The sequence below is a fragment of the Hipposideros armiger genome, unplaced genomic scaffold, assembly GCF_001890085.2.
Source record: "Hipposideros armiger isolate ML-2016 unplaced genomic scaffold, ASM189008v1 scaffold_1602, whole genome shotgun sequence".
NCBI lineage: Eukaryota > Metazoa > Chordata > Mammalia > Chiroptera > Hipposideridae > Hipposideros > Hipposideros armiger.
In genome coordinates, this window is record NW_017732952.1 from 117,685 (window position 1) to 142,164 (window position 24,480).

General features: G+C 40.2%; 1 protein-coding gene across 1 annotated transcript in view; it reads right to left on the bottom strand.

The window, feature by feature from the left end:
• Nucleotides 1–24,282, bottom strand: part of LOC109377887 (uncharacterized protein C8orf34-like) — a 125,240-nt gene extending 100,958 nt beyond the window's left edge. The window contains 4 exon segments of the mRNA XM_019634358.1: nt 23,716–23,783; nt 23,786–23,897; nt 23,899–23,986; nt 23,988–24,282. Of these exon segments, the coding sequence (XP_019489903.1) occupies nt 23,716–23,783; nt 23,786–23,897; nt 23,899–23,986; nt 23,988–24,025 (306 nt within the window). The 5' untranslated portion in view covers nt 24,026–24,282.
• Nucleotides 24,283–24,480: the final 198 nt, after the last annotated feature.

A 24,480-nucleotide genomic window follows, 5' to 3' on the forward strand; every position in this document is an offset into this window, starting at 1 on the left:
TCTGCTAAAGAGTTAGAAAAATACCTCAAAGAACCTTATTGATGTTGATTCTGTACATCTTTTCCTATAACAAAGAGAGAAGAGAAAACTACTACCGGTTGATATCTTGTTTTGCACTAGTCACTAGGTCAAAACACATATCCTTATTTAATCTTCACACCAACCCACTAAGGTCAGAACTATTTACCCTACTTTATGGAAGATTAAATGGAAGTTAAGATCATTAAGTAACTTCCTAATGTCACATGAATAAGAAAAGGAGGAAAAAAAATGGTATTTGAACAATTTTCAATTGCGAAGTCCAAACATTTTTCTAAATCAGAATCCTAATTTTAGCACTTAGGCCTTGGGCAAATTAGTTACACCCTTTAAGCCTAGATCATTTATTCTTTTAAAAGAGAATGATGAAGATAACTACTTTTAGTTGATTAGTATGTTCCACATACAGACGTTTTGTATCGCTGGGAAAAATATGTTAATGTTTTAGGAGCTACATGGTTTTACTCTCTAAATCTCAAAGCTCATGTTGAATAATTACTAGGGAGTTCAAATATTTTCAACTGTGTTTGGTGGTTAGCTGGACCCTTAAACAATATCCACATCTGGTCCGTGTTGAACTACAACAAATCCTATCTAATATGAATAATAAAATAGATGCGCACCTGCCGTGCCATAGTCAGAAATGGGAGAAAATGTTTATGTTAAATTAGATTTCACGAGACAAGAACCTGAATGAGTATCAAGGATTACAAGCTTGCATCCTGTGTTTGCTCTCAATTAACAAAAACACACCAGAAGGGGTACAAATATGTTTCTACTATAAGCTTCACATCAAAACTGCTAAAGTAGAACCATCATGTAACATAGAAAGAATTTTAACATATATCATTTTCGCTTTTGCTAATAATAATAATGTCTGTGGCTATATTTATTTTAACTATATGATATACCAAGATTACTAATTGGATAATTAACTCCAAGACATGTATTTATTTCAAAAATGAGTGTTGAGAAAGCATATTTTAATTTTTGGGTCACATGCTGCTATAAATAACATATACTGTGACTAAGAAAATAGATTCCATTATTAAATGAATCGTTTAATAGGGTGTGAACAGAGACAGTTTCCGTTGCTTCAGAATTTGGCACTAAAGCATTAAAGTTGAGAACACTGAATGAGAAGTAAACCACATTGAATATCATGATACCTAATTTTACACGTCAACTTGACTGAGCTAAGGGATGCCCAGATAGCTGATAAAATATTATTTCTGCGTGTGCCTGTGAGGGTGTCTCCAGAAGAGATTAGCACTTGAATCAATAGACTGAGTAAAGAAGACTGTCCTCAACAATGTGGACAGGTGGCATCCAACCTGTTAAGGGCCTAAGAGACACAAAAGCAGAGAAAGGTCAAATTTGCTCTCTCTGTTGGAGCTGGGACATCCATAGCTGCCCAACTTTGGACAGTGGGACACCCCTGGTTCTTAAGCCTTTGGACTCAGAATGAATGGCACCACTGACTTTCCTGGTTCTCCAGCTTCCAGAAAGCAGGCTGTGGGACTTCGTGGCCTCCATCATCATGTGAGTCAATTCTTATAAGTCTCCTTCATGTGTGTGCATGCATGAGCACATCTCCTATTGGTTCTGTTTCTCTGAAGAACTCTAACTAATACAAATATGAAGGTCTACACACATCTGCATGGGACTTGTTAGGAGGGACCAAACTGGTTCAGTCCCCATTACTGCGACAGTCAACGTATGAGAAAAGCTAGAGGGCAAAATGCTTTGAAGAGAATGCCTATGAGGAGAGAGAGCTGAGTCGTTTCATCTCCTCCCTTTTACTCCTTCCATGGTCCTCCCAGAACCCAAGCCAAGAGGGAATGTCTTTGTGCCAACTGGGAAATTATCATTTCTTTTAAAATCCATACTTCTATACTCTGCTTCATAATACAGGAGTTGGGACTCTGAAAACATCACTTCCTTTATCAGCTGGCTTCCTGCTAAGGTTACACCAGTACAGGGAACTGGGGAAAACTGGAAAACAGGAAGGAGAGAAAAGGGACTGCCTTCATCCTGACCGTTTGCTATTTCTGTCAATCTAACCCCTTAGCTCATTGGGTTCCTGTCTCTAGTTTCCATTGGCACGTGGGGAACCAGTGTTATCCCAGGCTCCTCAGAGGTACCATCTAGGTACCTCTGAGAAGCATCATCTAGGCTAAGCTTCTCTCTGAGAGGAGGTACCCCTCTGCTGAGAGTCTAAATTCTGACAACCCCAGTTTCTTCTCTTTATGCCTAAGGCTGTAGGGGTAGCAGCTTCCTGAAGTTATTAAATTTGTGTTACTCCCGTTTTTCCCTATTTTGCTTTTTCAATCTTCCAACTCGTATTCTACCAATAAATTATCTCTGTTGAAATACCAAATGTAGTTTCTGTTTTCCAACTAGCTCCTGATTGATAAAGGACTTAGAATCAACACCCTCAGATGGAACTATCTGATTAATTTGGTCACATGGTTGGCCTTGAACCCCAATGTTAAACTCCTCACCAATGAGAATTATGATATATGATATGCAGACGCATCATAATTTAAAATATCATTACCTATGTTTCATTGTGATGAATTGCTTACAGAAGCCGGTGCCTTGGGAACCAAGTGGCTACTACACTTGACCAGTATTGCGGGAATGCTGATCATAAGGGCTTTTGCATAAACCGATAGCTTACAGATATAATGGCAAGCTCAGAGCCTTAAACTCAGCTCGAGTCACAGTGATAGGCAGAGAACCACAAAGCTACAACAGCAGCCATAAAACAATGCCTTATTTCTTATAGCTATAGATAGGGCTTCATGGACAGTGCAACCCAGATTTAAACTGGTGAATTTGCGAATTCAAATTTCATTGCCATTCTATAACCTGAGAAGCATCCAAGCTATAGGAACATAAGGTTAGCACGGTGACATCTGAATGAACACAGATGACACCAACAGAAGCAGCTTGCCCTTTTGTGACTTACTTTGTTGGGGTCCTGAGTAACCTCACCTGGGACACTCTTTCTCCTTAAGACTCACACCAACCACCACTTTTGTTCCTTCAGGTTAATAGCTAGAGTCAAATATCAGCTTGTTCCTGGGGGGAAAAAAAAGTATTACCCTGTAGGAGACAGCCTATACTCCAAAAGATTTCCCTAATTTATTTTGGCAGAACAATGCATAGAAATGAATTCTACGGACAATAGACTAAACCGAATGGAATATAGCGCTAGATCAAGTGGAATGAATGGATATGGGCGAAGCCAGAGGCTCCTTATGGAAAGTGTCAGCTCTCAGGTTCTAACAGTTACCTGGATCGGCTGACTGACAACAGGCCTCAATAGTCCTGCATTCAATGAGGTTGAGAAGTCACAGTATATCTTGATACAAAGGAAAGAACCCAACAGGGTTAGAAAGATAAGAATAAGGAGTGAATTTATGCAAACTGCACATTCACCCACCCCTACTCTAGACAGGACCAGGGGAAAGTCTCTTCACTAAAGCATTAAAAAATGTATTAATGAGGAGTCCAAGAGCGTATCCTTAGAAAGCTCTGTGGTGGCTGTCTTCTGAAGGCTAGGGGTGACAGTGATAGAGCTGTTGGCAACAATATAGTCTCCTCTTTCAATTAGGATGATGCTTCCAGAGTAGCAGGGGCCAGGTTGATGGCAGTGCTTACCTGCCATAGACAAGGTGGACATATTTGTGATGATGAGCAACAGAGACCAAATTATAAGCAAGATATTTTGACCAGCAGTTATAATTCATATTTCCTGATAATCAATCATGGTTTCCCTCAAAGTAAAGTACCTAGATGGGCAGCCTATGGAAATATAACTAATAACACACAAAGAAAGAAATGAGACCTGTTAAACTGAAACCTAACTTGAGTTATATACCATATATAGTACTACACACATATAGTACTATATGTATGTATGTGTGTGTGTGTGTATGTATATATATATATATATATATATATATATAGACAGAGAGAGAGAGAGAGAGAGAGAGAGAGAGAGAGAGAGTCTGACCTCATGCAAATGTAGGGGTGCACCTAATTGGGGAAGTCTCTGAGGGCCCACTAACCCTGCAGGTGGTCCTCTCCAAAGCTGCTGCGCCCACATCACCTAATGCTACAAAGGGGCACACTCTCTTTGGATTTTAAAGGCGTCATATACCACAAGATAATCCAAAACCACTGAGCAATCCATTAGGTTGCTCTTTCTGACTGGGGTCCAGGGCAAGACAAGACTCGGCAGCAGGTCCAGGTCTACGCTGCTCTAGCTCTCAGTCCTTAGGACCCTGACAACCAATGATGCTCGAAGTGCCTGTGCCAAGAGAGATGCTGTTTTGAGTGGCTGGCAAGCCTGCATAGGGGATTCACAGCACAGACCCCCAGGGGTTTGTTTCTCCAGGAAGCACGTTTCCTTTGGAGATGCACTTCCGGGTGTGTGGCTGGACCCTGTGAGAGCACCTGACTATAGGACATGATAGATCTGAAACCTGAGCTGCCCATCATCAAGGGTATTCTCTAACTCCCCAAACCATGAGACTCGATAAGTCTATCAGCAACCCAGAATGCACAAGACAGTTACATGTGCAGGCAGCTGAGGCTCCTTCAGCCCACACGTCTGTCCTCATGTGGATGGAGGTCATTACGGCCCATGACTGAGACGAAAGAAGCAAAAAAGAACAACCACCAAAGCATGGAACTGGTTTAGACCTAGTCCCACATGACATACTGTCACAAAATCCAAGTGGACTGTGACAGCATTATAGGTCAGCTCACAAGTCTGCGAGAAAGACATGCAGAAAGGCTCCTGAGCTTTAAGAATATTTACTTGTCAGCTTCCATGATTTATTTCCAGAAGTAGTAGATCCACTGATTTATGGACAGAGGATAATGGTATGGCGGAGAGATTTGAAAAGAATACAACTGGAAGATTGCTTTCAAGGATGTCTGGGCAGAGGTATGTGAAAGAACATCTTAAAAGGGGTGTAAAGAATTGAGGTATTTGTCTCCTGTGTGGTGGTTGTTTTTTTGTGGGTCTGAACCAAAAATAAATAAATAAATAAAGGAGGGTAGAATTGAAATAAAGAACAACAGCACATAAGCTAGGAAAGTTGGTGGCCAGAGGCAAATCACTCTGAAGTCCCTTCATTAGTCAGGAGGACGGTAAGGATACTGCTCAACTTCAGATTTTAAGTGAAACACGCACCTGCTGTTTCTGAGATAACCACAAAAGAAATGGACTTTAAAACTTCCAAAAATAGAGAGGGAAAAAATTTTAAACATATTAGCAATCCAAGTTCAACACTGTAAAAAAAAATAGATTATACGTTTTGATCAGAATCAATTTCTTCCAGAAATGCAAAGTTGGTTTCACTTTTTAAAAGTCCAGTAGTGTAATCCTTCCCCTTGAGAGAATAAAGGAGAGAAACCATATGATAATTGCAATATACGAAGACGATCTTTAAATACTACTGAACTCAACTTTTAATTTAAAAATCCTAGGAAAGTATTAAGAGAATGCTATAACTAACATCTAACATTATAAGAGGTATTAAAAAACACTGCTAATGTTGTAATATCATTCCTCTTGAAATCAGGACCCACACCAAAAAAAATACAAAGTATTTATCACTTCTATTCAACATTTCATTGAGATCTTAGCTGAGAGAGTAAGACCAGAAAAATTAGCCATCGAGACTGAACAGAGACAAACCTGTCATTTTTCCTGTTTTCCACTAATAGCCATCATATAATCAGATGGAGACAAAAAAAAAGAAAGAAAAGAAAAAAGAAGAAAGTAAAAGGTATAATGACTGCAAAGAAATAAATAAACAACATTGTCATTTCCACAAACAATATGGCTTTCTACAAAGAAAAATGTAAAATAATTTCAGGCTAAGTAAAAATAAATAATTCAATATATTTATAGATTAACATTTAAAATCAGAACAAAAAATGTTCTTTCATCACACTTAAACCCACTTTCTAGTACGATCCACAGGCTAATCTGTGGTAAAAACCTCCTCATGATGCTCTCACAGAATTAGCCTTCTACACCCCTTGAGTCACGACTTCAGTGAGGTCAGTGATCCTCCCCAATCGCATTTTTAAGTATATTAAAATACAGAAGAAAAATACAACACAGAAGAAAGTAAACTAACAGGTATACATTCTATAGCACCTTCGCTAGTCCAGAGTAGAGTAAAATAATCAATTTACCTATCTTTAGCTCAGTAATGCATTTGCTTTACATTAATGAAAAGCAAAAGTGAACTCTGCTAGATATTAAATAAAACCTCGGTGTTAATGAAGAAAACATTAAGTTCAAAATTAATCTGTACCAACTCCATGATTTTAATAAATGATCTTCATTACTTAGTCAATATGAGCCAGCCTGGAAAAAAAAAAAAAAAGCCTCCACTGAAGAACCCCAGATGTATACCTCATGTGAGAAAAAAAGACAATCAATTAAACAAACAAAATAGGGTGTCATTTAGTTCAGCTGCACCTCCCTTAGGCTTGCATGATTGAATAGCGTTGTGCACGTGTGATTTTACACGAATCACAATGTTTGTAACTCCATGGATAACTTTACACTCTTATGTGACAAATAACAGAAAATCAAAATCAGTCTGGTTTATACCAAAACAAGGGGGGAGGGTCTATTGACTCATAAAACCGACTATAGGTTTTAATTCCTTTTACTTTCATTTTTAAACCTTCTTTAAGGTCTTTGCATATTTTTCATTGTGACGCTTAGAGATAGTGGAAAGGTTTAGCCTGCTTTCTGTATGAAGCAAAGCGTATTGTATACTTCTGTTGACCACGCTGTTTGTCATGCATTTACTCATTCAACAAGTATTCAATTAAATTCTTATGATGTATATACTACAAGTTAGATCCTTGAAGAAACCTTGGGGGGAAAGCCAACAATACAGTTAGAAAGACAAGCCATAGCCCAGAAAGTAGTTCAATAACAATGTGGTTAAACCACAAAAATGAGTGGCTCGGCCCCTCTGGGCAACAGGCCTTCACAGAAACAGAAAATCTAGGGAAGCTACAGCAGTCACAAAATATCTAATTATAGAGGCAAAACACGAACTCTCCCCTAATTAGTGGTTGATAGTTGGCTAGGGGAATTGAGTAGATACTGGGATATGTGCCCAGATACTTGCTTCTGACAGCTGCCAGGAATGCTGGCTTTGGAAGGCTCTTACCTGAGGCCTCCTCCGGAATTACCCCTCCACAGAAGGCAGCTGCTTTACCCAAGGTCACATTCTCTCTTTGCAGAAAGCCTGCTTCCAATGACTGGAGTACAAAGGCCCAACGGCCATACTTCCATTGGGTCAACCCTTAAGGGCCTCCCAGCACCAGGGCTCCAGAGGTGATCCTCTGCATATGATGGGCTCAGGACTCTATTCTAACTCCCTTCAAGGTGATCCCCATGAGCCCAAGGTTCATGAAACTCTCCATCTCAGAGTGTTTCCCAAGGAACCGAACCCAAGACATTATTGAAGAAAGGGGAAATATTCCATGTAGAGAGAATATTAAGCAAAGACTTGATATTTATATGTATTGGGGAAATTGGACAAGCTAACCTGGCTAACACTGAAAGCAGTGTGCGGGGACAATGAAAAGCAGGGTTCAGCAGATTTGGGAGGACCTCGAATGCCACCTAGTTTGGAATTCATCCCATAATTCAGTGTTTGAATCCTCAGTGGTCCAGGACTGTCAACTCACCCACCTAGATGGCCGGAGGCAAAATGCAAGCATGACAATTCTGAAAAGTTTCATTAGCTTTCGATTTATATGAACCTTGGATTTTGTCCAGTTATCAGCATTTGCTATAATGAATGCATACTCTTGTTTAAGCATGAGCCCAGTGAGTGGAAAAATAGTATGTATTTAGTTTTTTAGTGGGGAAATGACATGATATATGTCACTGTTTGGAAGGTCAGTTTGTCAGCCACATGTAGAATGGATTGGAGAGGGACAGTTTGATGGCGTTCTGTGGGTGCCGGAATTAAGCTAGCAATGGTGAGACGAGCAAGAAAGTGACACAAAGGGCATTTCAAAGCAAGAATTGAAAAGACTTGATAACTTATCAGATATATTTGTTTAAAATAAGATGGAAGAGAATGGTACCTATGTGGGTCTTGAGAGAATTATTACAGCTGAAATACAGAGGTAAGGAGGATGGAACATTTGTGTTGTTTGGGCTTCCTTTTTGTCATTTGGAGTTTGCGGTTCCTATAAGATCATGGAAAGTCTTTCACACTGTACCTATGCAAAAATATTTGTGGTGCAGGCAATGCCATGGAGACAGCTGTGGAAACATTGATGGGAAAGCAAATTCCAGTCTGGCCTGAGATGTGTCCAAATGAGATACAATATGTTTCCGTTACAACGCTCTCAGTCACCTTTTGGGGGCCACCTCAGGTAGTTGATTCCTCAGTTCCTACCAAGAGCTGGGGCAGAGGATGAGTTTTGTGAAGCCATGTAGTCTGTAAAGTCCACAATTCTGGGTGTGTGTGTGTGTGTGTGTGTGTGTGCGCGCGTGTGTTTAGCCCTTTAAAAGAGGGTTTTAAAAAAGAAAGAAACGGGTGGGGATAGAATGACAGCAGGGCTGTCTGTGAAATGTTTGATTCATTTCTTTTCCACCTCCCCACCTGGCACCATTTCTGCTCCCCTGATGCTCATACTGGCTTCTATCTCCTCACCATCCCTTCTGATTTGCTAGGGATTCCTCTCAGCCTTGGCCAAAAATCCCCATTAAGGTTTAATTGACAAGAAACTCAGTATTAATATGCAAATATAGCACTAAGGTGGGAGTAGTAGGGGCCTCTGGAAGACAAAGTCATCTAAAGTCAATGAGTTAACAACGCTAAAAGCAGGAGTGCAGTAATACAGAGAGCTTGGAAAACTGGATAGGTTGCCCGAGCAAAAATAGCCCATTAACCTGGAACTTCATATAAAACTCTAAACCATTCTTATTTTCCATTCTTTTTTGCATGCTTCACACAGTTCTAATAATATTGCACATATAATCTTGAAATCATCTTTCCTACATTTTTAATGGCTCCATAATATCCCATCTGGGGGGAAGTTTATTTAATCTTTTTTTTAAAATGCTTAGTTAAAGGAGTAAGGATGAATAGCTAATAACAAGAAATGGGGCGACTGTGCATTCCGGATATACCTCGGAGAACAAGGTCGATCGAGTCTCTTTCTTCATGTAGGCTATATTTATGGGGGGAGACAAATACTGAACAAATAGATAAGAAAATGCCAGTGATTAATGCGTACTGTGGTGGAAATAAAGCAGTGTGGCAGGTGGAGGATGAACGGGAAGCCGCTGAGATCGAGGTGTCTGTGAGTTAAACATCCCATTGATGAAATGTTTAACTTGAGATCTGATGACAAGAGAAACCAGCCACATGAGGTGTTGGGGACACAACTTTCCAGCACAGAAAACAGGTCATGCAAAGGCCCTGAGGCACAGGCAGCTTTTAGGCAGCTTTGTCTTCACTACTGGTAAAGCTCTTACTGGGAGACATCATCCGGCATGTAAATTCTCACTAAACAATCCGGAATGAGCCAAATAAATGTCTTGTTTTCTGATTTTTTTGTTTGTATGTTTTTCTTTAAGAAAGAAAGACAGCCAGCGTGTGTATCAACAGAAAACAGATCATTCAACTATACCCTATAATGTACCTAAATTATTCGGACCATGAGTAGGTCACTTTATGATTTATATAACATATTTATATTCATCCTGATTTCAGAAAGAATTTAAAATATTGCCCCAAGAAGTATAAATTATGATAAAATGGCATAAATAAAAACGTGGAGAAAAAAAGATAAAATAAGGCTAGTGAAGACAATATGGGGGAAAGAACAAAGACAAAATTGCTCATGAGAGTGGCCTACAGTCTGGCTCTCACTAGGCTATGAGTTTTCCAGAAGCCAAAAAAAAATAGGGAGGGAGAGAGGGACTGCTATTACACAATTCAAAATATTCACATACGATTTTTGACATTCTAAAACTGAGCCGTGGTTCCCAGAAGAGGATGCTGCCTCATGTAATGAACATGGCCTTCCAAAACATATTTTAATAGACAAAACTCTGTTTTCATGGTGTGGTTCTTAGGGCGATGCTCAGTAAAAGCTTCTTAAATCACTCCACTGTACAACTCAGAAAAAGGAAGTCTTCACTCGATCAACCATATGTGGAACGGGTACCCAAGTCATTGTTCAGCTAGCTTTATCCAAAAATACATTTTTTTAATAACTTGAGAACTTAATGTACATGATGCTCGTGAATTCTTCCCTAAATATTATTTCCTCAAAACTGAACTATTGATAAACCTGGTGACACCGATCTCTGTCTTGGATTCCCTACCAATCTGTAGACTATAACGATGGGATGTTGCCAACTATATGCAAACCTCAATCTCTTCACTGAATGCTAAGTGAGAAAGGTAAAATAATTCTGTGAAATCTGGGCTTTTTATGAGCTTCCACGAAGTAGAGTATTTGTCAACTGTATACATTTAACAGTGTTATATTTCATATCCTTGCTGTCCCACTAAGAGGAAAGATACTAGAGAATGTCTCCACAAAAATTTTTGGACAGGATAAAATAATATTCTGTGCTTAATAAACTGTAGCCGGTTTTAATTACCATTTTTTATAATGCTAAGATCATTATATTTTGTAAACAGAAAATATAACAGAAAAGAAATGAAATAACCAAAACAATACCACGTGCTCTAGACAGATTTCATAGGAGTAAAAGAGCATTCAATTAAAAATAATACCTCCAAAACAGACAGCTATAATACAGATCATACGATGAAGTCCGCTTCATACATATAGAGATGCTATTTCAAGTACAAACCAAATGTATTCTCAATTCAACATGCTTGTCACTATGAATTTAAATCAATATGTTCAAACAGTGAAAGAACAGCAGGAGTTTTACACTCCTTTATGCTCCAGACCATACTTCAAAAAGAAACTCCTCTTTTTATGTGAAAGGAACAACTTACAACCTAAAACTATCAGTATATTTCATGTAGAACATTACCCAACAATTGGTCATTTAGATATTTTTAATAATTCATGTTTAGATGTTTTATTGTTGCTAAGAATTTCCAGGAACACAAACTATGACAACAGAAATGAACCCATCTGCCCTTTAACTTTTTCAGTTTACATACTTGATTCTATGGAAACTTTCTTGAAAATCTCTCCATCTGAATTTCAAATGTGAATTTCTTACATCTAGTATTATAATGATGGAATGTACTGATGAATATGAAAATAGACCAGGCGCATAAAGCAGAAAACCAAGAAAGGCTTTTGTAAAATTATGAGGATAGAATAGTTAAAAGCACCCCAAGTGTATCAGGGCTTTCCAAATACACATGAGTTTTTGAAGACAGGAAATGTTTTATTTGGATTTCTATTTCTCAGTAGGTAATACAGCACCCAATGAAGGGAAATATAGTTCCGAACATCATGCACCAAAGAATTTAATAGCTGTTGAAAAGGTAATAAAGTCAAAATGAATTTTCAAGAAAGTGAAATCTCCATTAAACGGTTGAGAATATTCCCAAGCAAGGCCTCCCCTGCCCCTACCAATAAATACACGCTCACGCGCATGCAAGCACACACAGCACACACGTGCACACACATGCACACCCTGCACACACCTTCCTCTGCTAGGTGCTCCGCTCCTTTCCACCGTCACTGCCATGATTATTCAGAAATACCACAGCTAAAACCTAAAAAAGCAGATGCACGCTCTGAGTTCATTCTAATCTCAGGATTCTAACAGGCCAACCTTCGAAAGCATCTCTCCACAGGGCCTCTCACTGGGTTATTACTATTGATAGAAAAGAGACGGAGCATGGAACGTGATGACAGCCAACATTTTTGGGTGTTTACCAAGTGCCAGGCGCTGGGCTGGGTTCTTTGGACTTGGTTTCATCTCAGACTCCTCATAATCCCTTTGGTATTATTTCACAGATGAGGACACAGATGTTGACAGAGATCCAGTAACTGCCTGAGGGTCAGGCAGACAGTGAATGATCACTAGCCCGGAGTTATCCCCAGAGATCGCCTGGCCTGCGCCATGGAACCGTGTCATCGTCTTCCTCTGTGCCCAATGCAAATGCACTTGGGGAAGTCATGCATTAAGCCCTGCACGGCGGTGTGAATTAATTCACCTGGCCCTCCGTAGAAAGCAAATATTAAAAAGAGAAAAAATATGGCTGGAAGTGAATTAGGTAGTTAAGTACATAATCAGAAGTTATCCACTGTACATAAAGGTTAATTAATGGGATGGGGGCTCTCTTGCTGTAGGCCTTAAAGCAGCGGTTCTCAACCTGTGGGTTGCAACCCCTTTGGGGGTCGAATGACCCTTTCACAGGGGTCCCCAGGTTCTCGTATGTGGGCGTATCTGCATGTGGGCCTGGAGACAGATAGAGGAGCGGTGTCCCGGTTCCTAAGACCATCAAACATACATGTTTTCCGATGGTCTTAGGCGACCCTTGTGAAAGGTTGAGAACCTCTGCCTTAAAGGAATAAACACTAAGATGCTATTGGCTAGCTGGTTCTCTCTTTGATGTTTTGGGTTTTTTTCCATAGAAGGAAAACACATACATAAGCCAATGCTTTGTTTAATTGACCAGGTATCTACTGAGCCCCTCCTTTGCAGTCTGTGCTCTACAGGACACTATAGAAGATGCACAATAAAGCACCAGGCAAGACACTTGTTTCCCACCTTCAAGAACGTAAGATCTACTTTTAGATACAAGACATGATATAATATAGAAACAAATACCTATTGTCAGTAGATTGCTGATACTCACACATCCTTCATTGCAGAACGGCCCTCTCTCTACCTGGATAGATTGTCCCCCACTACTGGAAAGGCACACACTTAAACATAGAAAGCAGGGACCCTATTCAAACCACTACATCAGTCCACTTTTGAAACTATGCGTTTTAGTCCTGTAAAATTCCCTCTCAGCACTGCTTGCGTTGCACCTTACAAATTTTGATATATCTTCCTTTTCATTGTTTGATGTATTCTTTTTATTTCCCTGAGATTTCTTCTTTGGCCAGTAGGTTATTTGGAAGTGTGCTGTATATTTTCCCAGCGTTTTGGACATTTTCCTGTTTTCTTTCTGTTATTGATTTCTAGTTTTATTCCACTGTGATGGAGAAAATATCTTGTATGACTTCAATTGTGTGTTTTGTGGCTCGGGGAATTGGTTGATCTTTGTACACATCATGCCACTTAAAAAGAATGTGTATTCTGCTGTCATTACATGAAGTGGGCTATAAATGTGGGCTAGGTTCTTTTGGTTGATGTGTTAATTCTTCTACTGTGTTTCTGATTTTCTGTCTAGTCACTCTAGCAGTTGTCAAGAGAGGGGTCTGACGTCCCCAACTGCAGTTGTAGATATGTCTATTCCTCTTTTTTCGTTCTATCAGTTTCTACTTCACCGATTTTGCAGCTCTGTTGTTCAGTGCGTGCACACACACTTAGAATTGCTATTTTTCTTGGTGGGTTGACCCTTCTATTATTATATAATGATAATTTCTGTCTCTGGTAATTTTCCATCCTCTCCAGTCCATTTTATATAACATTAACATAATCACTCCTGCTTTCATGTAATGTTTGCATATTTTTTCCATTGTTTTACTTTTAGCCTGCTTATATCTTTGCATCTAAAGTGAGTTTTCTGGAGTCAGCATAGAATTGGGTCATGTTTGTTTTTGTTTTTTGTTTTTTTAAATCTATCTCTGTTTTTGAATTGGTGTATTTAGACCATTTTCAGTTAATGTAATTATTGATATATTAAGGCTAAAGTTTACCATGCTATTTCTTGTTTTCTGTTTGCTCCCTCTGTTTTCATTTTCTTTTCCCTGTTCTTGTAAGAATGTGAACACATTTTGGAATTCCATTTTATTTACCTATAGTTCTTGAGGACATCGTTTTTGTATACTTCTTTTAGTGGTTGCTGTATTACATTATACAGACACAATTTATCAACAAGTGTCATCATTTTACCAGTTCAAGTGAAGTGTAGAAACTTTACCACTTTTGTGCTCCTTTACTCTTCCCTGCTTAAAATACAATTAACTTAAATATTTCCTCAACAGACATTTAGAACCACATCTGACATTGTTATACTTTTTGCTTCAAACCACAGAACAGTATTTGGAAAATGTAAGAGGAAAAGGAAAATGTTTTATATTACTCATATATTTGCTCTTTCCATGTTCTTCCTTCCTTCCTTCCTAATGTTCTAAAGTTCCTTCTTTTATCATTTTCTTTCCATTTAGAGAACTTCCGTTAGCTATACTTTTAGGGTAGGCCAGCGGGTAAAAAATTCTCTTGATTTCCGCTCTATTTCTGAAGGATATTTTCTCTGAGTATAGAATTCTGGGTTCTGTTTTTCAGCAGTGGAAAAATATTTTGCCACTTCCTTCTGACTTCCATGGGTTTGATGAGAAATCTACTGTCATTCGAACTGTTTTTCCTCTGTAGGTATGGAGTTGCTTTTTTCATGTATTTCTCCGGCTGCTTTCAATATAGTTCTTGTCTTTTTTGTTTTTAGAAGTTTAATTTTGATGCATCTTGGCATGGATTTCATGGCAGGGGTGGCCTTGTTGCCACTGGGTGATAGTGAAGTCCCTGACTCTTCTCTAGGCCTCGTTTTCTTTTTCTTTCTTTCTTTCTTTCTTTCTTTCTTTCTTTCTTTCTTTCTTTCTTTCTTTCTTTCTTTCTCTTTTAAAAGATTTTATTGGGGGATCGGGAAGGGAATAGTGTTAGGGAATTGGGGAAGGGGAACTTTGTGTGTGTGTGTGTGTGTGTGTGTGTGTGTGTGTGTGTGTGTGTGTTTCCAGGACCCATCAGCTCCAAGTCAAGTTGTTGTCCTTCAATCTTAGTTGAGGAGGGTGCAAGCTCAGCTCCAAGTCCAGTGGCTGCTTTCAATCTAGTTGCAGCCCACCATCCCATGCAGGAGTCAAACTGGCAACCTTGTTGTTAAGAGCATGCGCTCTCACCGCTCTCACCGGCTGAGCCATCCGACCACCCTCTAGGCCTCTTCAGACATGACCCAATGGGGAGGGGAAAGGAATGTCTCATTGCTGCCAGGAGTGGGAGAAGTACAGGGAGAACCACATGGCCCCTACTGACACCATGGGGGAGCCCTTATTAGTGACCAATGGGGATGGAAATCCTAGCTCCTAACTGGGCCTTCTCTGACATCACCTCTGCAGGGCTGTTGCCTGCCTTAGATAAAATTCTTTGTCAGATATATATTTTGCAAGTGGTTTCTCCAAGTCTGTGGCTTGCCTTTTCATTTTCTTAACAATGCCTTTTGAAGAGCTAAGGTGTAACTTTAAATATGTCCAGTTTCATGACTTTTTCTGCGAAATTCAAGGTGAGAAAAATGATCTTCTATGTTCTCTTCTAGATGTAAATAAAGGTTTTACATTTAGGTTTAGAATCCATTTCAAGTTAATTTTTGTATATGGTTTAAGGTAAAAATCCAAGTTCTCTTTTTTGCCTATGTCTATCCAGTTGTTCTGTATCACTGTTGCAATTATTATCATTTCCCCATTCAACTGACCACATATGCATGGGTTTATATTTCTGAACTCTATCTGTTCCATATATGTTTTTCTATTTTCATACCAATATTGCACTCTTTTACTTGTAACACTTTTAATGACTGTTGAAGTCAGGTCATATATGTCAGTCATCATCTTAACAATATTAAGTTTTCATATCTATACACAAAATAATACCTCTTCATTTATTCAGGTTGTCTTTAATCTCTCTGAGCAGTTTTTACAGTTTTCAATGTAGAGATTTTACATGTATTTTTTATATGTATTTCCTAGTATTTCACATTTTTGATGCCATATAAAGGTATGGTTTTTCTATGTTAACTTCTGTGGTTATTTGCTTCAACATAAATATAGAATTGGTGTTTATACAGTGAACTGGTATCTAAAACTTAGATAAACACACTTATTAGTGCTTGTGTCTGTTTTGGTACACCCCCTAAGATTTTCTACATCCTCTCAAAATTGTTAAGATCTCTATCCTGCCTAATAGCAATAACAGATTCAACACAATCCCAATCAAAATATCAGCAGGTATTTTTCTGTGAAAGCAGACAAAGTGATTCTAAAATTCACATGAAAATGCAAAGGATTTAGGTTATGGAAAGAACTCTTAAAATTCAAAAAGAAGAATACAAACAACCCAATTAAAAATGGGCAAAATATTTGGACAGACACTTCCCCAAAGATATATGGAAGGCGAATAACCACATAAAAAAAAATAATCACCAGCGGGCCGGCCGAGTGGCGCGATGGTTAAGAACTCGCTTGGGATGCCATAGGGCCCCGGTTCGGATCCCACATATGAGGGCCAGTGACACTGCCCTCTACAGCTAAGATGCTGAACAACAGCTCAACCTGGAGCTGGGCTGCCATGAGTTGCCGGCGACGGCATGGGCTGCAGTCCCTGTGGCAGTGGATTGCCATGGGCTACCGTGTGTGGCCAGCAGCCAGCGTGAGCGGCCAGCAGCCGCAGTGAGCGGCCGTCCAGAAGCCGGCGACTGATCTGCCTCCCCAGAGAAGAGCGCAATGATGGTGCCAACTTGGGCCAGTGAAGCAACATCCTCCACAACTAGATTGAAGAACAAAATGACAGCAACTTGTCTGTTCCCCTTTCCCCAATTCCCCAGCACTGTTCCCATCCCCCCAATTCCCCAATAAAAAAATCTTAAAAAAAAAATAATAATAATAATCACCAGCATTAGGCATCAGAGAAGTACAAAATAAAATCACAATGAGATACCACACAAACCTATTAAGAGGGCTGTTATTAAAAAGACGGATGAGGGGCTGGACGTGTGGTTCAGTTGGTTAAGAGCTCGCTCAAGAGTTTGAGCTCTGAGCAACAGCGGTTCGATGCCTGGTCCAAGCTGAGTTGCCACTGAGCTGCCAACAGGTGACAGGATGGCTCAGCTAAAAAAAAATAAAATAAAAAGACGGACGATAACAAGTTTTGGTAAGAACTGGAGTTATTAGAACTTTAACACACTGTTGGTAGGAATGTAAAATTGTACATCTACTCTTCAAAACTAGGGGCTAATGTCTTCAAAAGTTGAGTATACACCAACCATATGATGTACCCACTGTACTCCAGGTATTTACCCAAGAGAAATGAAGCCTAAATCCAGACAAAACACTACTCAGCAATAAAAAGAAACTATTGATACATGATACAACATGGATGCATGTAAAAAGAACTATGTTGAATGAAAAAAAGATCTAACAACAAAAATGTGTAGAAAACTCTAGAAAAGGAAACCTAACCCACCGTGACAAAAAGGAGAGATCAGTGGTTGCCTAGGGAACAAGGAAGGGTAAGAGGAAGGGTTATAAAGGCGGGTTCTAGACAGCAGGAAGCAGGGAGAGCATACGTGGAGTATGTGCCAACTGGGTCCATGTATTTTAAGGCACCTACTAGGAAATTGCAAACAACACTGTCACTGGATAGCACTGACTCTGGCACTTGACCATGTAGAGGTGTAAAGAAGATGCCATCACTCATAATAAATGTGTTCTTTTCATAAGGAAAGAGAAACAGACTCTTTGCCTCAGCACCCTTTCTAGTGTTCTAGCACTGTTAGGTGTTTTCTTTTTTTTTAATTATTACTATTTTTTCATTTTATTGGGAATCAGCCCTGGTCATTGGTTACACATTGCTTTCATGCTACAATGACATAGTTGACTCTTTCAGGGAGCAAGCAGCTCACAGTGGCCCATGCGGGGCTTGAACTGGCAACCTTGGTGTTATCAGCACCATGCTCTAACCACCTGAGCTAATCGGTCACCCCAGGAATTTATTTTTAAAATATTTTCGCTGATATTTCAATAAAATTTTGAGAGGGAGAAAAGGAAAATGCATATGCTTGGTTAACCAGAATTGTACATTTTCTTTACTCAGAATTTTAGCTTACTTTTGGTTTCCATGTATAAATCATTGATACTGTTCTTAACTACATTTACACAATTTAATGTTTAAAGAAACCCAATGGGTGAACTATTTTGTAAACTTTCATTTCCTAGATGCTCTTTATTTGTATGTATTTTTGAAAACTGTAATACATTGTTTTATTTAATTTATGAATCACACATTTTTATTGCATTGACTAATTTTCCTTCAAATCAACAGCTTTAAGTTGAATTGGTTTTCTAAGGCTGCTGTAACAGTTTTCCAAAAACGTAGTGACTTAGAAACAAGACAAATTCATTATCTGACAATGCTGGAGATCAGGATTCTAAAATAGGTCCCATTGTGATCAAATCCAGGGACCAGCGTGGCTGCATTTCTTCCAGTCTTTAGGGGAAATTTTATGTCCTTGTTTTTCCACGTTTATTTTTCTTTATTTATTTTTTTACTTTGAAATAATTTTAAACTTACAGAAAATAACATAGGAATGGCACAAAAATGTCCACATCCCAGTCACACAGAGACACCATTTGAATTTTGCCAACTTTCTCAATAATGTCCTTCATAGCGAAGCATCAACTCTAGAATCATTTGTTGCACTTGTCATGTCCTTTCAGTCTGAGACCTCCCTTACTTAACCTCAAGACCGTAACATTTTTGAAGACTCCAGGAAAATTGAATTTCCCAATTGGATTTATCAGATAGATATTTTTCTCATTATTCAACTCAGGTCATGCTTGACTGTCAGAAGTATTACAGAAGCAATGACATGTTGTTTTAATTGCATCCCATCAGGGGGCACAGGATATTGGTTTGTCCTATGATTTAAGTAGTGTCTGACAGTTTTCTCTGCCATAACGTTACTTTTTCCATTTGTAATTAACAACTATTTTGTGAAAAGATACTAGAGATGATGTAACATCTCATTCCTCATCCAATTTTCACCCCATCCTTTTTACATCAATTAATGTTTCTTGCCTGAATTGTTACTAAATGGTTGCCAAGTAGTGATTTTCTAATTCCATCATCCCTTCTATTTTTATTAATTGACATTCTACTGCAAGGTAAAACTTTCTCTTCTTCCTATAAGTTGAGTACATTCATGTTTCCCATTATATCCCAACACACACACACAAAAGAGTCTTCTTTTATACAGTAATATAATCTGTTATCATTCTTTATTTTGATTCTTAAATAGTCCCAAATTTAGTTAATAAGAGCTTCTTCAAGCAGGCTTCTATGTTTTGGGTATTTTTGTGTGTTTTTTGAGATGTTCGTATTATTCTTTGACCCCTTTCTCACTTTCTGGCATAACATTTTCCAGGTTCCTCTTGTACTTCCCCAGCCATGAGGCTGGAATTAACCATTTCTCCAAGGATGCCTGGTTCCACTTAATGGAGAATGATATTTACAATCCTAAATCTGGTCACTAAGTGTGCTCATTGCTGCTGGGGTGTTGCTATTCCCAGGCCCTTAACAGTAAGTCACAATAAATAAATAAATGCATACATTTATATTTATTTTAATGCACATAAATCTATACTTATTTCTAGTAGCATCTATATCTATTATTGAAAGTCATGAGATCACGTCAATACCTCTGATTTCAATCTAACACCACAAGGTCCATTCTACCTTTTTTTCTTTTTTATATCTCTGACTGCTGTCTCCATCAGTGAGAGAGCTGGCTTGCATTCTTTTCAATGTATTCACTTATGTTCTCAACACCCACCTCCCTCGCACGTAACAAATCTCCTGACCCTGCCAGGCTACTGACTGCCTGATGCTCTCCAGGCTAAATGGAGTTCAAGGTTACTGATGTGACTAGAAAGTATAGGGCCAGGTACCTGAAAAAAAAGGAAGTTGTGCAGCAGCAAGTGGGTGAATGATGCAGGCTTATGGGTGACCATGAACTTGGTATGACTCCACCTCCTAACATATGCCAAATCAGTTAACATAAATTCAGGCCATGTGAGTAGGGGTCCTTTGAACTAAATAAAGAAGGTGGTAAAGCAGACCCATTCTATTTGGGGTGGGTCAGACTACATTTGGAGAAATGTAGTGAATTTGGTTAGCCACATCTTCAGTACACAGAGATTTAAAAATTCTATGGAGATGTTATGAAGACCCCATTTTAATGCTTTTTAATAGCTAAGTATTTCACACTCTTGTGAGTGTGATCAGGCCTGAACCAAGATATATGACTGCCGTGAGCATCCTTCTAACCAATAATTTCCAAATAATTATTCTATTTACTTAATGGGAACAGGAGAAACTGAAAATTGTATACTTCTCTATGTTGAAAATAAGGAATTTATCGTGATGTTCCACCTCATATAACCTCTTGGGAGCTAAGTTTAAACTGCTGCTTACAATACAGACGCAATAGATCATGTAATCCCAATAAGCAGCTGAATGCCAGTTAATTATTCAGCTTCAGAATTTCTGACTGCCAACTGCTTTGACTATGAAGTGGTTGGCCTTAGGGTTTGAGATAAGTCATGAATCTTGCCTACATGTGTTGCAAAAATACTCTACTTTGGTGGGAGCTGAACCATGTCACATCTTGCCAGTTAAGGAGTTATGTGCGAAAATCTATAATAAATAGGATTATAGTACAAATTTATTGCAGTGATGTCCAACATTCCTTATAGATTGATGCCCAGGAGGTCACTGCTTGCCAGCCTTGAATAAACTGATGACAATACTAAAAGTATGACATCTGGCACAAACAACAGAGTTAGCAGAATGTAAGTCATTAATACAATTTTTACCTTACATCTTCATATTTTTCATGAAAATATCATTACCCAAGCAAGACTCTAATGCAATGATTTCTAGGCCTGGTTCTGTAATGCCTCCAAACATCTCAAATCATATTTAAAAGCAGTATAAATTTATACTACTAAATCACGTGGAAACAAGATTCATTTTGATTGAAAGTAGTTTTTGAAACACCACATTGTGTGGCAGCACTTTATAAGCTTCCCAAATGATACAATGTTACAAATAAACAAGTAAATTAAGTAAGAAATGAATTAAGTAACTAAACTAAGTAAAGAAGATGTGCAGGTGAATAAACAGCATACAAGTATTCTCGATACCAGTATATGTTACCCTTGTTATTGTTTTAAAGTATTTTACCCCAGTAAGTTTTCTCAAAACTTTCCTAAGTTACAAAATCTGTAAAGGGGACAGAATGTCAGGTCTTGAATATTTTCAAAACCAAAGTGAACCTATGTCACCAACTCCAGTGCCTCAGGAAAAAAAAAATCATAATAAAGTACAGATAATAAAACTTGGAGATATCTATTTCAATGGGTGATTAATAAGAGGATATTTTATGCTTTGTCACTGTTTCTTACAATGTGGTCCAGAAATTAAATATGTAATAATCATTACTAAATTCAGATTCCTTAGCTCCTCCTGTATTCTCCTGAAGCAGTTCTTCTGAGAACCAATGACTAAAGTCCTCAGAGCTTTGAGTAGAGTTTTAGATCAACAATATTCGTGTTATGCTAGCTCCACTGGTTTTCTAGCATGAGGAGAGAGAGGCTACAAGCTAGTGAGATTTCCCAATTTTGTCAAGTCTATGTAATTCTCTCAAAATCAAGCTCTACCAAGATGGAAATTATTGCATAAGGACCTCCTTTTGGTAGAAGACAACGTATCCATTTTCCCCCTTCAATTATTTAAAGTGTACATCAATCCTTAAAAATTAACTCATCACTGTAATTCAGGCTAATGGGGATATATAAAATGTGTCACCAGAAAAATCAATAAAATACAAAGCATTTAATTTTGTTGTTTGTTTTTTAGTGATGAGGTTTAAGGATTTTATGAGACAATTTTGCCACCAATTAAAATTCATCTGTGCAGAACTAGCTGGTGAGCATTAAACAAAAAAAAGAGTTCTTGATAAATATCAAGTTAGATTTATTTCCTAATTACGTAGAAAGTTTACATATATTCCAAACTCTATTATCACTTGGAGAGACTCTGGAATTTTAAAATAAGTTAACAAATGAGAACAGCATCTATTAAAAACAACTCACTTATTCTCCCTGGTAAAATACACTGTAAATACTTTATATATTTAATATATGTAACTATATTAAAATATACTTAGAAACTCTAAATGTATTCATTTATGGTTATTTTTTATGCAATTAATGTACTGTGCCCCAGAGGGTTATTATGAGTCTGCTTTTTTAAAAATATGCACATGGCATTATGTATATTCTCTAACGTTCCACTAAAGGCAAAGAAAAGACTTCTAGTGGCTCCAGCTGTTCCACTTTGTTTTTGGACACGGACTTCCTTTGCTAACACTTTTGGCAGAAACAGGAATCGAGACAAACAGCGTAGGACGTTATGACTACACAACAGTGAGTTTCAGCAGGAACAAGGTCCTGTCTTTCCAGACAGTACAGCGTTAACTTAGGCAGAAAAACTTAAGAGACCTTGCAAATCTTGGTTTTTTCAAACCTGTCCACCCCAGAGAAAAGACCTATCTGATCTCACCCCCTTATCCTCCTCTCTTGTGTTGGGGCATTAAGTCATTCTCTATAGTTGTCCCTCTCTGCTCTTTGGTCCTGGAGAAGCTGCACTATTCTCCTCGATCTTCTACCCCTGCTGCGTTTCAACCTCACTCAGACGCCAGGGACATGTACCCACTCCTCACCTCACCGCCCCTCCCCCCGCCAAAGAATGGCCACAACTGCTTTTTGTCGGGAGATTTAGGAAGGGTATCTCGGCCCTCCCACGTCCTCTCGCCACCCGCCAGGGTCCAGCTGGACAACTGGACTGTGGGCGTCCCTCCTCGCCGTCCTCAGCATCTGCCCAGCGCCGGCAACCCGCCCCCCCCCCCGCCCCGGGCGTTTGGCAGGTGCCTGGTTTCACACTCCCATTCTCATTTTTCTGTCCTCCCGATCTTCCTTCCTCCTGGGGTATTTCTGTCATCAATTCTTTGATGGCGAGAGAACACAGCAGAGCTAACATCTCCTTTCCATAAATACGTGTGCGCTTTCCCCGAACCTTTCTCCGCCCTTTCGCCCCCTCGCCCAGGTACAGTCTGCCAAGGGCTCTTTTTTCATCCAGAGACCAATGTCAGCGTCTGCTTGGCACTTTCATTCAACAGGCCCGCCCGCACCTACCGAAGCCCCCTCGTACGAGTTCCGGCTTCTCCCAATTAACCGTGCTCCTGCCCAACTGCTAAGCACCGTCTCCGCCTTTTCGGGTTCTGCTACTGCCCACATTAAAACAAAACAAAACAAAAAAAAAAACCCCAATTCGTAAGACAGTGTGAGTTCCAGGAAAAGTGTGAGTGTGTGCACTGTCTCTGTCAGGGTCTGTGCCTGTGGCTGCAAGACGCTGCAGAGTCACCACTCAAACTTGCTCTGCCAGGCTGAGGCTGGGCCCTACCAGCTCACCTGTCTGCGCCCAGGTAACCTGGGAAGCGCCGGCAGGCTGCGTTCCAGGACACCTGGCCAGGACAGAGCAATGCTGGCGAACTAGGGCCACAGAAGCGCCCCTCCCACTCGCTCGTCCCCCATCCCTGCTTCCCTTCCCGGTTCTGCTTTTGTCTGGGCACCCCTTCCTCCACAGCGCCTTACCTCAAACAGGGGGCCGATCTTGTTCTTCTCCAGGTAAGCCTGGATCCGCGATTGCTGATACGACGCCATGGAGAGACAGCAAGGGCCGCGGGGAGTGCCAGCAAAACGCGCCTCTGCTGGGGGCCCACCCTGCTCCCCAAACTGGTGCCAGGACCGGAGAGGCTCGCGAGCCTCGGCTCCCACAGCGCGGCGGGCTCGACCCCGGCCGCTGGCGTGGGCTGCAGCCCCGGGAGCTGGGAGCGCGTGGGGCGCAGAGAGCCTGGCACGGGGCTGCCAACTCAGACAACTCGGCGGCGCCGGGGGAACTCATTCATCGCGCTCCCCTGCTGGCGCCCGCCCGCACGGCTCTCCGCAGCGCCGGCGCCTGGGGAATCCGAGCAGAGGTGCCTTCCTCCTCTGGGCGGCAGCAGCAGGGATCCGGGCGGGCGGCGAGCCTGGCGCTGCTGCTCCGCCCAGAGCGGCACAGGGGGGCGCCCACTGCCGGACAGGCACCGCGGGGCTAGAACTGCCCGCCAGGGCGCGTGTGCGTGGGTGTCCACGCGCAGATTGCGCGCGCCTCTCTCCCGGGTTACAGCCGCAAACAAACCCGGGCTTCTCCGGAGCCTGGGCTTGACCCGCCCGCCGCTCCCTAGCGACAGCGCCGCTCAAAAAGCCAATGGTGAAGGGGCTTCTTTCAAAGTGCACATAAATCTGGTGCTTGTTGGCTACGCCTTGGCAGCTGCAAATGCTTCTTGCAAGGGGGTCATCCCCACCGCGCGTTCGGAG